The sequence below is a fragment of the Ambystoma mexicanum genome, chromosome 6q (assembly GCF_040938575.1).
Source record: "Ambystoma mexicanum isolate Mex_15411 chromosome 6q, UKY_AmexF1_1, whole genome shotgun sequence".
Classification (NCBI taxonomy): Eukaryota; Metazoa; Chordata; class Amphibia; order Caudata; family Ambystomatidae; genus Ambystoma; species Ambystoma mexicanum.
This window is the reverse complement of record NC_090937.1, coordinates 215,852,741-215,869,267: the sequence shown is the minus strand read 5'-3', so window position 1 is coordinate 215,869,267 and position 16,527 is coordinate 215,852,741. Positions and strand designations below refer to the sequence as shown.

General features: G+C 43.6%; 1 protein-coding gene across 2 annotated transcripts in view; it reads left to right on the top strand.

Annotated features, from left to right (window-relative positions):
- LOC138515895 (alcohol dehydrogenase 1-like) overlaps window positions 1-16,527 on the top strand; it is a 309,712-nt gene that overhangs the window by 84,263 nt on the left and 208,922 nt on the right. For both annotated transcript variants that reach the window (XM_069630656.1, XM_069630657.1), the window contains exon 3: window positions 11,381-11,482. In XM_069630656.1, coding sequence (XP_069486757.1) covers window positions 11,381-11,482 — 102 coding nt within the window. The remainder of the gene's footprint in view (window positions 1-11,380; window positions 11,483-16,527) is intronic.

Here is a 16,527-nt window from a genome sequence, read left to right as displayed (position 1 = left end):
CCGAAGGGACAACCAGTAGAGCAGCTACTAGTACCTACCAGTTTCAGATCATCCATCATCAAATTGGCCCATGACATCCGAACCGGAGGACATATGGCCCGAGAGAAAACCTTAGAGAGGATTCTAAAAAGGTTTTACTGGCCAGGGGTCTATCGGGAGGTGGCTAAGTACTGCAAAGAATGTGAAATTTGTCAAAAAACAACCGCTATAAAGCCCCTTCAAGTACCCTTACGACCCATGCTGCTAATAAAGGAGCCGTTTTTCCAGATCAGAATGGACTTAGTGGGACCACTGGAGCTCAGTAGTCATGGATTCCGAGACCTGCTAGTAGTGGTTGAGTATGCCATGAGGTATCCGGAGGCCTTTCCCATGAGGGGTATAAGTGCAGTACAGGTGTGCAACCAGCTCATACCATTCTTTGCAAGAGTTGGTATTCCATCAGAAATCGTGATGGATCAAGGCCGGAATTTTGTGTCAGGAGTGATGCGCAGAGTCTGTCAACTGTTGCAAATCAAACAGATTTGCACTTCCATATACCATCCACAAACAGATGGGTTAGTAAAGCGGTATAACAAGACGATCAAATCCATGTTAAAAAAAGTAACAGCTCCATCAGGAAAGGATTGGGACAGGGTTGTGCCATGGGTACTCATGGTCCTAACGGATACCCCACAGTCCTCAACGGGATTTTCACCTTTTGAGCTAATATTTGGACATAGACCTCGTACAGTCTTAGACATTGCCAAGGAAGAATGGGAGCAGCAAGAAGAAGCTACAACCCTCACGGAGTATGTGTTGGAGCTAAGGAAAAATCTGTCCAAGCTAAGAGATCTAGTTAGAGAGAATCTAGGAAGATCACAATTGGCACAAGAAAAATACTACAACAAGAAGTCCAGAATACGCAACTTTAATGTCGGAGATAAAGTCTTGGTATTGCTGCCTACCAGCCAAAACAAGATGTTAGCTCAGTGGAGAGGCCCATACAAAATAGCGACAGTACTAGGGCCAGGGAATTATTTGGTGGAGCAACCAGATTGAAAAGAGAAGAGACAGAATTACCACATAAACCTACTGAAAGAATGGAAGGAAGCGGAAGGTGGTGTGGTGACGGTTAATGTAACCACGATCAAAAGTGAAGGAACAGCTTTTAGTGCGGTCCAATGGGGTACGCAACTACGCACTGCTGAGAAAATGGAGCTAGAAAAACATATCCTACACTTGAGAGACGTGTTCTCTTTTTCTCCAGGAAAAACAACTATGATAGAACACAAAATAGAGACGGAACCAGGACAAACCGTATGAATACGTCCCTATCGCCTACCCGAATCCAAAAGAACAGCCGTACAGGCAGAGGCAGAGGAGATGTTGAAGTTAGGGTTCATATAACCCTCCTGCAGTCACTGGTGCTCTCCTATTGTTCTTGTCCCAAAACCGGATGGTAGTATTAGGTTTTGCATGGACTACAGGAAATTAAATTCCATATCCACTAACCAAGCGTACCCAATGCCACGCATCGATGAACTAATAGAACAACTGGGTTCCGCCAAATTCATAAGCACCATTGACCTGACCAAAGGCTATTGGCAGATTCCTCTGAGGCAAGAAGACAAAATAAAAACAGCATTTGCCACCCCTTCTGGTCAACACGAGTTTACAGTACTTCCATTTGGGTTGCATGGCGCTCCTTCATCAGGCCCTGATGAATCAAATATTAGCACAAAACGGACTGTATTGCTCAGCATACCTGGATGACATAATTGTGTTCAGTAATAGCTGGAATAAACATCTGGAACATCCCAAGGCAGTCATAACCTCACTCAAAACAGCTGGTCTCAAAATAAACCCTAAGAAAACCATTCTAGCAGCCAACCAAACAAAATATCTAGGCCATGTAGTAGGGGGTGGCGTGATCAGGCCTCAACTTGACAAAATCGAGGCTATCATCAATCTGCCTATGCCGAGCAATAAGAAACAGGTGAGAGCCTTCCTGGGTTTTATCGGCAATTACCGGAAATGTATTCCTCTCTTTTCAACACTAGCCAGTCCATTAACAGATGCCCTGAAATCATGTTATACAGTCGACATTCTAAAAGATGAGGAAGCCAAGAAAGCAGTTGATATACACAAAAGAACAATATCAGCCCATCCTGTTCTAAGATGCCCTGACTTTAATGAACATTTGTATTTACAAACAGATGCTTCCGGGGTAGGTCTGGACACAGTGCTCTCACAAGGAAGTGAGACAAATCTGCAGCCAGTGGCCATTATCAGTAGAAAACTGTTGCCACATGAAAAAGGTATTCCACCATCGAAAAAGAATGCTTGTCAATAAAATGGGCCATTGAGACACTACGGTACTACTTAGCCGGACGACAGTTCACAGTATTCACTGATCACGCACCACTACAATGGCTGGCCACTCATAAGGATGCAAATCAAAGAGTTTTGAGGTGGTTCCTCACCCTGCAGGAATTCTGTTTTCGCACCATTCACAAACCAGCTGCTTTTCAACTGATACCGGACTATCTGTCTAGAAACCTAGATCGACCCGAATGGCTTGATGCTGGGGGAGGGTATGTGTAATGGGCAGAAAGAACCCAGGGCGTCAGGGGTGCATGATAATGAAAATATGCCAAAACAAAGAGAACCCAACTTAGGGGCATGGTGGGGCCACAACGGGGGACTATCCACATGGGAAGTGATTAACCTAGCGTCTCGGCGTACCAGAGTTGGGCAGAATGAGAAAGTGGCTGACAGGAGTAGTGCGGCTGGGATTGCAACACTGAAAGGCGGTGGAGGCATGAACCGGCTACACGGGGTCAATGCGCTTGCCTCCAGCCGTGTGGACATCCTGCTGAATGCCACCAGCACAGGGAAAGAGGTTGGGGTGGGAGAGGGGAACCACGGAGAAGCCAACCCATTGAGCCGCTGCATGTCGGCATTTACTCCCCGCGTGAAACGCAGCGGGAAGTAAAAACGCTGAATCGCAGCTATACGACATGACACTCCAACTAAACAGTTCCTGCCACAATAAAAACACGGACAACTATACACGGTCACACAGTTTGAAAGCAAACAAAACAAACTGCACACAAACCCCGCTCACCTACAGTCCTCGATCCAAAACGAGGTGTCGGGGCTCAGGGAACACAGAACTCCATTCTCCTCGGTGCTGTCAGAAAAAGGGGGCGGGGTTTACATGGGTTTTTATCACCTGAACAGTAACCAATGCTATGATTGGCTAATTAGCCAGTATGTATTTAAAGCACCTGGAACGAAAGGCTGGGGTGTTCATTCTTGCTTTCGTTTCAGAGCCAGCTGGACATTGAGACAGGAGCTGAAGTAAACCTGTGGGCCTATGAGGATTAGGTGCAGAAGAAGAAGGTCGAGAGGTCCATACTGAGTCCCTGTGCAGGAAGGAAAAAGAAGAGCACTGAGAACAGGAACCAATTATTCTGAGAGAATTAAGATTGAAGAACTTTATTTTCATTTTAAAGCTTCCTGCCATTTCAAGTCAATAAAGACTACTTTAATTTTTAATACATCCAGCCTGCCTGCCTCTTTGTCACAGACTCATATATATATTTCATTCTGAGCCATCAATAATGTACATTAAAAATAGGCCTAGTCCTACATCTGTTAATCATTCCATGGTGGATTGTTATGAAACCTAAATCCTTTACAATGTTGCCATTAACATAGTAGGATATTTCTTGATTGCTTTCCAATTGGACCTGGCAAGGCCTCTGCTCTGTCTAGAATGCTGCACAGCCTCCACCGTTAGACAACCAAGTTTTTCAACCGGCAGCCACTGCCCACAGATGTGATGTTTTTTCCACCGAGGCTGTTATCATAGTGTTTGAGTCCTGTTATGCCTTCAAGAGTCTGTCAGTACTTGATATAATTTAGTCTTCCTTCATACATGGCTAATCCCACCATTTAACACTATTGGTGTCAAATGCCAATATTTTCAACTTTTCTAGAAGCTTCTTTCTTTTATCTGCCCTGGATGCAAACGAGTGACCAATTACCACAACCAACCACTCTCTATATTTCAATGGAGGAAGTTGGGTGGGAACAATGGCACGAAGGGGTATGATTAAGGCAGTAATTTAGGATGAACACAAGTTTTGAAACTTTTCATTTTTTGTTGCTCTGTCCCAGTCAGCTATTTGTTTGTTAGCGCGCCACTGGCTGTGGTTGTTGCTGTTCCTATTCTAAAGGAGTGTGTGCCAAAATTGGCCACCTGTGGTGGCAAAACGTGATTTTATAAAGGGTTTGTGGAAGAGAATCCTGGAGAGACGGGGGTGAAGTGCTGGAGCGAGAAAAAGAGAAGGACGTGAGCTCCTTGTACTCATCAGTTAACTTAATGAATTGATAATCCACACTTACCTGTTTCCGCTCCTTTGTCTGCCAAGACACTACAAATTTGGTGACAAGCATAGAAACCCACACACCTTACCGGCTATGCCACGAAACAGCTCTGCCCAACCACTGCAGCACTCAACGCCCGGCACCCGCCATTTTGAGAAGGACACTGAGGCTTTTTCCAGGTACCGAGAGGACCAAAGGGGTACATTCCCCACAAAATTGGAGAGGCGCGAGTGACAGGCACCGTAGTACGTGAGACTTGCTGTTACTGGAGCGTGCCTCAGCTGCATGCTTTCCTTTGTCAGGTGATGGTGTAATCAGCAATGGGGCGCGAGACATCCTGCCTATAAAAGGAAAGAACCTACATACGGTGGTGCCTTGCCGAGTGGCTATTTACAGAAAGTTCTGCATTTCACACACATTACAATGTGACTGCATGTCTTCTAAGAGTGGAAAGAGTAATATAAATAAAGTATAAGGGTAAAGCAGTACAGAAGAAGGGGACCTGACTTCAAAGTAGAACTTGAATTCAAGTGTGACACCTCATTCTTACGGGGTCCACATCTTAAAACAACATATAAAAAAAAATGCATCACAAACTACCACAGGGGAGCAGGTGACCACACCATAGCCATGCAGAGTGCTCCTCCTCCCACCATGTTTCTCCCAGAAGTGGGAGAGCCCAATGTACTCTGGAAAAGGTGGCTCAAGTAATTTGAATATTGTGCAAATGTCGTGTGTGGCGCCAATTACAACGTAGACAGAAAAAAGTCACTGCTTCTACATTGTTTAGGTTCACAGGTCAAGAAAAATTAGAGGACCTTCTAGTCCTGTTGTAAGAGGAGTGTCTGATGTGAGACAGCCATGGTATCAAGATATGACACAAACATCAGATGTAACAGTTTTAAAAACCTTTATTAAAGTTGTCAGGATGGGTGTAATGCCTAACTGGGGTATTGCCCTACCTAAAGAAACTAAGGAACGTCTCTGTCCAGAAGTCCAGAAAAAAAGTCTGTCTGTGTCAAAACCTATCCTTGCCCTAGCACCCTTCCCCAAGCTTCAAGTGACTGATCCCCAATACGATGCTCAATGGGAGCTCAGGACTCTTCTCCCAAGCTGCAGGTACTGATTCACAACACAATGCTCAAAAGGAGTTCAGGACTCTTCACCCAAGCTGCAGGTGCTGGCTCACCCAAAGAAAGTTCCAAAATAACTCGGGGTTACCTTCCCCAAGTTTCAAGCATGAATTCACAAAACACAATGTTCCAGAAGTAGTGTTCCTAAGAAGCTCAGGATTCTCTTCCCCAAGTTTGTAATCTTGATTCATGAATAATCTCACACTGTTCAAAAGGAGTTTAGGTTTCTCTTTCCCAAGCTTGTAGCACTGATTCAAAACCAATATTCCACTCTCTGGTTTATAGGTTACTTTTACAATTTCTTTTCATTACAGTTCTTTTCCATTTTTTGGGGCCCCCTGGTCCAGGCGCAGTTGACAGACCGCACGGTCCACCCACTACAGGTCGCATAGCCATTTGCCTCTGCCCAAGCACTTTACCCTGTAACTTAGGGTTGTTGGGTTATTCACACTTTGGAAGGTTCAAATGCAATTTGATATCTTGGTCTTGTATCTTGTTTACACTTCACAGCTCCCCTCAGCTGCTCTCTTGCAGGAAAGTCTGTCTCATAATTTCATTAGCTCGCGTTGTTTTAGAATTGTCCTTTAACTGTTCAGAGTCTTTTGAACACGTATTCATTCTTAGACGTGACCACTCTGAAACATTGATATTCATTAGCCCATCGGAGGCTTTGGAGAACTTGCTGCCTGCACGCGACCACTCTTGTACAATGTAGCTTCTCTAACTTTCAGACACGCACTGAGATTCTCTCATTCATTTACACTCACTGGTCGCATAACGATTCTTAGTTTCTTGGTTCACCCGGTCAGGATCTCACTGCCTGCCCTGCAGACACCCCTAAACTTTTGCTTCCACTCATGGGAACAAGCAGCTCTTGGCCACAGTACAGGGACCGTCTGCTTCCACGGCTCCCTTCTCTCATATTCCCCGGCTCCTGCGCCAAGCAGTGACATTCTGCTATACTGTGCCTTTCTCCAGCATCTCAGGGTCCTGTTCCCCTCCGGTTTCTCACAGGCTGTGCTGGCCTACCTGCTCCTCTCTCATCCCACAGACTTCTTGCTCTCCTTACTGTGTGTGGACTCCATCTTTTATACACCCGTGAGCCTCTAACAGGCTGCAGGTGTGAAGTCTCAGGTTCAATTGCCTTACCACAATCAATCCAATTAACAGGACATGTCTGACCTTCAGCTCTATAGCCTTCAGGCTCCCTCTTCTTCGTCCCAGCACTATAGCAGTGTCTCCTATAGGTAATCTTCATTACTCTTGGAGTTAGCTTCTTCTTCTCAGTACTTGGTCTGACTTTAGGGGGGAAAGCAGGATATGGACAGCAATATCCTACAAATGTTGAGAGAAGGCAAGGTACGACACCTCCAGGAAAGGGGGGATACAGTGTTTCACTCTCTGGCACCCTCTTCCCAAACCCCAATGACCCTCCACATAGGTGATCCTCCCTCGCTAGTCCACCTCCCAGGGTCGGGATCCAAATGCGATGGCCCTTCCCTGGCCACCTGAACAGAAGATTCCTGGGGAGTAGGTCTGAAAATGCCTTCAGGTTTCTCACATACCCTTCCCCTACGTGGGTTAGACCTGGGTGCTTCACAGGGGTACCTCGAGAGGTAGTCCACATTACCCTGTTCTCTCCCTTTTGGAAGTTCCACTGAGAAGCAATATGGTTCAAGGTCTAAGAACCACTGCATAACCCTAGCGTATGACTCTTTCCTTTTGCTTATCCAGACTAGTGGAGAATGGTCAGAGACCAGCCTGAATTTTCGACTCTGTAAATAGTATTTCACATGTAAGATTGCCCATTTTATTGCCAAAGCCACTAATTCGATGACAGAGTAATTTGTTTCCCTCTGAAACAGTTTCCGACTGATGTATAATATCAGATGTTCCAGTCCGTCATGATTTGGGGATAATATGTGACCTAATCTTGTTAGGAATGCATTGGTTTGTTAAATAAATTCTTGCGACAAATCGGATGGTTTTAAAATGGGCCTTTGACATAAGGCTTTTTTTAGGGTGTTGTAACAAAGTTCATCCTCTGTATCCTATTTAATCCTTTGGGGTTCTGCATTTTTCAAGTTATCAGTTAATTTGGAAGTCTTACTGGAAAGGTTTGGAATGAACCGGCGATAGTACCCTATCAAACTCTGAAATGCTCTCAAATCTATCTTAGTTTTTGGTGTAGGGTTTCGAGAGCTGCTCTGATTTTTTTCTTGTTGGGGTTGGACACTACCGTTCCCCACAAAAAACCCTAAGTACTTGACAGCAGATTGGGCTACCTTACATTTTATAGGGTTGGCCGTGAGTCCAGCTTTCCTTAAGGCCTTTATAACAGTGTACAGGTAATATAGGGGGTCTTCCCATGTCCTACTATGGATCACAATGTCATCAATGTATGCTCCGCAAAACTCAAAGTAGGGTTGTAAAATCTGATCCATGAGTCTTTGGAATGCTGCATGAACACCATGGAGGCCAAATGCTAAGACTTTGAAATGGAACAGTCCTATCGGAGTGGCAAAGGCAGTTTTTTCCTTATCTGGTCTAAACAGTGGAACCTGCCAATACCCCTTCATAAGGTCCAGTGTTGACAAATAGACAGCATTATGCAATCTATCGTTCAAATCGCTGATAGGTGGCATTGGATAAGCGTCATAGGCTGAGATGGAATTGACCTTTCTGAAATCTATACAGCACCTCTAACTCCCATCGGGTCTTTTCACCAACATGATGGGGGAGGTCCAGAGGCTGGTTGAAGGTTCGATTATATTGACTTTAAGCATCTGTTCCATTTCTTTTATGATGATATCTTTTCAGGACTCAGGTAACCTGTAAGGTCTTATATGTACTACCTTGCCTGCGGGTGTACAGATGTGGTGATATATATCCTTCACTCTTCCAGGTTCTTCACAGAATACATCAGGAAATTGACTCACAAGATCAGAAAGATCTTGTTTCTGATTGTTCTTGAGATTAGAGGGAATTAAAGTGACCTCTTCCACAGTTTCAGGTATCAAGCAGGATAGTATGTTAGCATTGACTCAGAGGGGTTCTCGTTCCACTCTTTTAAAGGATTTACGTGGTAAACCTGGGTCTTTTTCCAGCGATTTGGCTGCCATTTTATAATTACACAGACCCGTTTGCTCTACTACCTCATACGGTCCGTGCCATTTGGGAATTGACTTATTATCTGATGTGGGTAGGAGCACTAGCACCTTTTTCCCAATAGAAAATGATCGTAATCCGACTTTCTTATTATAAGAAGTCTTCTGTTGTTCCTGGGCCTTAACCATATGTGTCTGTACCAGTGATCAAACAGTGGCCATGTGTTCTTTGAGCTGGGTTGTGGTTTGAGGGAGTGGTTTTGGGATCTCGTCCCTTTCCTCCCATGTTTTCGTTAGCATGTCTACGACATCCCTGGGTTCTCTTCCGTATATGAATTCAAAAGGGAAAAAACCAGTGGAGGCCTGGGGAGTTTGTCTGATTGCGAATAATGCCCATGGAATCATTTGGCCCCAGTTTTTCCCATCTTGGTCCACCAGTTTCTGTCTGATGGTTTTCAGTATCTTATTGAACCTCTCTATGAGACCATCAGTTTGGGGATGATATATGGAGGTCCGCAGTGTGGTGATGTGAAGTAACTCCTTAACTTCTCCCATAAGCTTGCTCATACAATTAGACCCTTGATCGGTTAATATTTCTTTAGGGAAACCAACCAGGGAAAAGAAGGGCAACAGATGTTTTAAGATTTGCTGAGTGGTGTTGGTTCATAGATGGAAAACATCAGGGTATTGTGTGGCATAGTCCATGATTACTAACACCTACTTATTCCCCAATTTTGAAGCTTCAGCACGGCCTATAATGTCCATACCTATCCTTGCAAAAGGGACTTCAATAATGGGTAATGGGGTCAAAGGAGCTGGTGGTGGTATGTGTGCAGAGGTTATTTGGCTGATATCACATGTCTGGACAAATATTTTAATGTCTGCATGGATTCATGGCCAATAGAATTTAGGATTTATGTGTGCCTGAATTTTCACCTGACCCAAATGTCCCCCTGTTAGATGTGAGTGGGCTATTTCAAGACCCACTTGCTTGTGGATTCTTGGGCCAAGCAACTGGGTTCTTGTTATACCTTCTACTGTAGTGTCGCCCCTATATAGAAGCCCATACTCTAAGAAATGAAATTGCCTGCCTTTCTCTCGACCTTCAAGTTCGGGTAAGACTTGCAGAAAGGCTTTGGCCCACAAAGTGTCATTCCTCTGGGCAAAGGCTAGGTCGGGAATGATGTTAAATTCCTCCTCACTATATTTCGAGGTTACAGAAGTACTAGGTCTCACATCTGCTTCTCTAAAACCCAAAGCACCTTTCTGTCTCCCCCTTTCCCATCTCTTCGTTCAACCTAGGAAATACTGCCTTCTCAAGTATGTCTTGAGCGATTTTATCTCCGGCTGTACTTGGAAGGTATCCTTCCCATGGTTCTGCAACAACTCCTTTGTCTCCGCTGAAATCTGCGTCAATAACCCCAGTCAGGACATCTAGCCTGAACTTCCAGGTAAGTCCTAACTTGGGTGCCAGTCGAATGTAAGTCCCCGGGAGGTGGTTTTAGGGCTAGAACGGTAGGTATCAACTTGCTTTCCATGGGAGGAATATCCTCCTGCCTACTACTACAAATGTTGAATTCAATGGAGCCCTTCGTGGCTACCGTGGGGTCCGATGCCCTGTTGCTTCGTTTTACATAATTCAGGGTCTCCCAACCTGTTTCGGTTGAGCTGCATCCCACTCTAACACAATATGTGAGACAGGCATGGTATCAAAAGATGATACAGACAACAGATGTAACAGTTTCAAAAGGCTTTATTAAACTTGTCAGGATGGGTGTAGCTCCTAACTTGCCCTATAACTATGGTGGGGATTGCCTTACCTAAAGAAACTAAGGGACGTCTCTGTCCAGAAGTCCAAAACAAAAGTCTGTCTTTGTCAAAACCTATGATTTCCCTCACGTCTAATACCTAAATGTAGTGCAGGGATATTCTAACACAAAATAGTGTCCAAATTAAAGTCTGGAGCAATCTCTAGCTCCCTTCCCCAAGTTCAGGATACAGTTCCAAAGACAATGTTCTCAGAACTCAGGCTTCCCTTCCCCAAGCTTCAAGTAATTATCCCCAACACAATGTTCAAAAGGAGCTCAGGACTCTTCTCCCAAGCTGCAGGTACTGGCTCTCCAAAACAAAGTTCCTTAAGAGCTTGTGGTTCCCTTCCCCAACATCGCTCCTCCAATGCTTCTGGGCTGCCATGGAAATTAAAAAGGGGCCATGTTGGGTGAGTTTTCCTTTAAATGAACAGGTCGCATGCTTGCCACGACTGGTTAGTTGAAACAAGTACATTGCTATCAGCACCCTGGTTTTTAAAACTGGGTTGCTAATAGCATTAATCATCTCCTACCCTAGCAGGCTTCACAGGCCATTAATGGCAGCTGGGACTACCTTTGAGGCCCTCGCTTTGCTCAGGCCTATAAATTGGGCTCAGCCCTTAACAGCCTGTGAAGCCTGCTAGGGTTATTATTGATTAAATATTACACTTTAACAAATACCTGCACTAAGATGTCGTCCTAAATGTTTGTATTCATGAAAACATTCTAATCTTGGAATCCTTCTTATTGAGAAGTATCCGTGATGTGTAAATTGATTAAGAATGGAAGTATTCAGAGAGAAGATATGGCAGTAAGAAACTGGTACTCAGGACACATAATGCATTGCTACTAGAAAGGGTGCTGGGAGTTTAAGAAGGCCTCCATAATATGGGCCAATATTTCCAAACAAAGGCACTTTCACCAGTTTGACATTCGTTTTCTAATTTTCCCATAAAAGGTCATAAAGTGCAAAGCAGCAATTGCCTGGGAGCCGAATAAACCGCTCTCCATAGAAGAGATCGAAGTTGCACCACCAAAGGCTCATGAAGTGCGGATTAAGGTAGGAAAAAAAGTGAGCTGCTGCTTGCCCCCTCTCACCCTAAACTCGTATAATGGTTTTTGATGTTTGACTTAGAAAGTGTCTATTTATATCTCCATATATTAAGGAAATAGGATGAGAGTACACTTCTTTTCTTTTTTCTGGTAGAGCTGTTTTTCCGTATAGCACTTTTTAAATATCAGCAAGGCCTGTGTAAGTGGTGCAACTTCACATGGGTTGTGAGGCTGATGAACTAGTTGTGAGAAACACAGATGGTTCTTGATAAGCAAAATGTTTGCGTTCCACAAACGGGACCTTATTCAAGACGTCAAAGGAAGAGGGATGAAAGGGCAACGCAAAACTTGATTACCAGTAAACTTAATTAAGTGGGGGAGTGGGCATGGCTTATAATAATTTCTGATGTATATGAGAATTTAATTATACCTCCTTAGCACTACAGGGGTTAATTTCCCTCCCCTGTGTTGTCTGACAGACTTTTACAGAAATCACCATTGATCCTGTTCCTTTCAACTGTACATTTCATGACTGCTGCTAAAATCCCACAAACGCCCATATTGTGTACAATCTACCTGTATATTATTCCTTGCATTTAATTAGCATGTATCACGATTAAAAATAAGTGTTCTACTCCTCAAATTCTACATTGATGACTGAAAGAAGCATTGGCAAAGCTCCTCGTCTGGTGCTGTTTTGTGTGGTGAGTGGATGGTTGTGTGTTTTAACAGTGGATTAATGCTTTGTTTGGGATGTGGTCTTGTGCTTCTCTTTATATTTTGGGTACAACATCTGTTCACGTGTTATATTGCATAAATCGATGGTTGTTTGGTGAAGTTAAACCGTGTGATAGTGTGCAAAAATGTACCCTATGCCGAGGTTGGAGCATCGTTTGGGCAAGTACTATGCTCACATGTCCCATATTTCAGGTATTCGCACCATATACGATGCATTGCGCCATTATATGGGCAGGTACAAGCACCATATAGAGGTAGAATTTCTAAAACTATAATTCAAGGTAGTGGCATACTATTGTATATTGTTACTTATGTCAAAAGGCAGGAACTGGCATGTCATACAAATGATACACAGACCATGTGGGAAGTACTAACATCATAAGCGTGTGTCCAGCCATTATATGATATTGCTGACAATTCTGAGCACAAGAACTCTCCCTTCTTTTGGCTTTTTAGCCTCTAGGTGCTCTGATCTTCAACACGTGCCAGGAATTTCCATCATGTGACCAGGTTTTGGCATCATACAGGCAGGTAATCCCCTCAGTACTCAGGTTGCCTTTGTATATAGAATACATGCCACCATGACAACCCTTCGAACACAGATGCACATGTGTACACTACACGCACACACACGTTTTACCTAACTTGTGGGAACTATGGGGCTCATTACAAGCTCGGCAGTGTGGCCAAAATCTGTGGTAATGCAGTGGTAAGTTACCTCTGCATTACCACATCACCGAACTACGGGTTCAACCCACCAGTGCATACATAGAATCCAGGGCAATGAAAGTGAAGGACACTTCAATTTGTGTTATGTTATTGTAAATTATACCGCCCAATGCTGCCATTTCCATGGTCTGGAAGCGCTTTGACGGACCAGAAAAGGAAGGAGGGCTCGGAGGTCTTAGTAAGTGGGATAGAGAGGGAAAATGCTAGAGAGCTTTGACATGTGGTTGGTAGCTTTAGTTCTGAAAAAACTGTCACTGTGTTCTGGGTTTGTTTTTAGTTGGTAAGAGTAAGGTGGTGTTTGTTGTGTAATTGGTTGAGTTTTCGGTAATGTGTTGTGTTTAATTGGGTGTTGGTGAGTGTGTGCATGTTGAGGTGGTTTTGCATTTTTGCTGCAGTAGAGAATATGTGTGTGTTTGTTTATGGTTGACGATGCGTATACAGGATATCGGAACGTTTTTAGTAGGATGAGTTTGTGATGTTATTAGTCTGGCCGCTTCACAGCCAAAAAAAAGGCCAAATCGGTGGAATTACCTGCCAGCAAAATTACTACTGGTGGTAATTCTGCCTAAAATCCACATGGAGTCCTAAGGACTTCAATAAATGGGAACTACCACCACTTGCAATCTGCCAGTAATTCCGCGGGACCAAGTCCTGGTAATGGTAAATCCGTTTGGTAGCATCTCAGGAGACTCGCTGCAGAGATACCACGAAACTTGTAATCAAGCCCACTGTGTGGAAACCAGCCTAGATTCAAATCTGGAAAAATGTGTATTTTAATCGCGTGTTTCAGTACCCTCATTGTGAGGTACCCTCATTGCGAGGACTTGAACATATTTTACCATCCTTGTGAAGACTTACATCACTATTCCTATTTGTTTTTTAATGTACTCATATTAATATGCATATGACTAAATGTTTGTTTCACAACAGTCTTTCCACATTATACAATTCGATTTCCATATGTGAGTGCCTGACTGCATCCTAGAGATGCTAATTGCATTGCCTTTCCCATAAGATATGCACATAATGGCACGGCAGTATGGCATCAAACCCTATTATAAATACTCCAAATGCGCTAGAAAAGAAAACGGTGTCACAGAAAGGTGACATGGATGAACCGTAATCTCACATTGTGGTCAGTGTTGATTTTGGTTAATTTCTTATTGTTTTTACAGTCACTTCTGTACACCATCCGTGCCCCCTTGTGACTGTTGTCTTTTTTTAATATAATGATTTTTTTTAATTGGCCCACTTCGCCAAATCCCCTATTAGGATTGATGTGATGAAAATGTTTCCTTGAGGCTGTATTTTGTTAATGAAGTTAATTTTCCACTAGGTCTGGTGCATGTTTATGGTAAAGGGAAAGTCCCCGGAAAGGTTGTGTGTTTTAATAATGTTTTTGACGTCCCCACAGAGATGGTGTGTGATTATGATGCAAATGTCCTCATGGAGATGGTGTGTGGTGACAGTGATGTTAAAGTCTCTCATGAAGATATTGTGTGATCCTAATGATGATAAAGGCCAGGTATTGCCACATGTTACCTTGGTTGGCATTGTCTGGGCAGGTAATCTCCTCAGAAGCTCATGTTGTCCTTGTATATGGAATATATACCACCAAGATACCCCATGTACTGCCTCAAATGAAACAGACAGACACACACACACACGTTTTCACTGCATTGCAGGGACTTAACCTTTCCCAGTGTTTTATAAATATGCAAATAGCAGACATATTTTCCTAGAAAGTTCACCATGCAGGATCCAACTTCCAATTTGCAAAAATGCAAATTTTTAATCTTATGTACAGTACCATGCATCTGGGCATTTTATCATGTGCCTCGATCCTTGTGGGGACTTACTTTATTATTCATATTTGTAATGCAGTGCACTGACATGTACATTGCTAAATGTTTGCTTTAGAATACTCTGCATATATTATATAATTGTATTTTTATATACGAGTAGCTGCTTGAAAAGAGTCCTCAGTAGATGGCTTTTGATGGCATTGCATTTCCCACAATTTGTTTCCTTTGCATGCTCACTCATAGTCACTCATGCATGAAATCATATACTCAACACTCCAAACTGTGCCAGAAGAAGAGCTATAGTAAAGCGAGATCATGTGAATGACCGAGGATCACACACTGTGTTCCAGAGGGCAAGCAGGGGTTTGAAGTCAGGCTTTATTGCTTCACAGTTATCATGAAGATGCTACAATCAACTTTGAGTTGATATATAATGAGAGCGAAATTATTTCCCAATATGGATGGTATGGGATGATGGTAATGTTATCCACTTAACTGCATATAATGTGAACATCACATCCTGCACTAGCCCTCCGTTTTGCCCAGGGTTTTAAGGACTACACATTCACTGCATCGCTTGAATTGTTGGTGCCACAGTTCACGGGCAAACCTCTGCGGAAGTGTAGATGGTGTGTGATAGTATTGCCAATAATGTCCATAGAGTAATGGTATGTGATGCCATTGATGTTAAAATCCCCACAGAATTGGTGGACAATTATGGTGAAGTTAAAGTGCCCAAAGGGATGGTGTGCAATAGTAGTGGTGTGATCGTCTCGCGATAGCATAGCGTGTCATTACAGGAATTCTGCTTACATGCAAAGTGCATGATCAGAGTGATGTTAAACTCCCCACATAGTTGTTGTGTGGTGATGATGATGTATAAGTCCACACTGGAGTGGTGTGCGATTAGAGACAGAAAAGGACGCTTTGATTACAAGTGTGGTTTCATGTTTCCAAAGTCACCAAATAGCCGCTAGACCGTCATAGGATGTAAAAGGTCCCCATGAAGGTGGCGTGTGATGCTTGTGTTGTTAACCTCCCTACAGAAAAAGCATGTAATAAGGGGCATATTAAAGCAACCACACACATGGTGTGTGGTGGTGGTAATGCTAAACTCCACACAGAGATGGTCTGTTTTGACACTGATTTTAAAGTCCCACGCAGCTAGTGTGTGATGATGCTAATTTTAAAATCTTCACATGGTTTGTTTGTATATTGATTTTAAGGTCCCTACAGAGATGGAGTGCGATGATGGTAATGCTAAAGTCTCATGATAGATGTTATGTTATAATATTGATGTGTCGAATGGTCCAGTGTCCAACCGTCCTTGCCCTGTACTCGTCCTCCCAGGTGAGCTGAACACCTTCTTCCCAATAGGCCTGTCAGAAAGGAATGTTAATGCACCCCGGGAATGCCGGTGTGGCAAGAGGTTGGAGGAATGCTGCCTGCCTCTCTCCTTAAACTGTAAGAAAGAGAACAGTAGGTGAATACAGTATATAAGATAATCACATCACTATTCTCCCTCCCACTTTGCCCTCAGTGTTCCTGGAAGTTTACTGGAATCAGGAAGAAAAGCGGAACATGGCCGGATGGGAATCAGGCAAAAAACCTGCCCCCACATTTGGTCAAGCAGGCGAATAAAAACCCTTGAAAAGGGATGGTAGCAAAGGGCCTGTCCATGGCAGCATGAAGATGCTGCCATGCTGCTAGGGACGAACAGTGTTCAGGTCCTTGTAGCAAAGAAGCAGTCCCTCAGTAGTTCCACAGAAAGGTTTTGAGA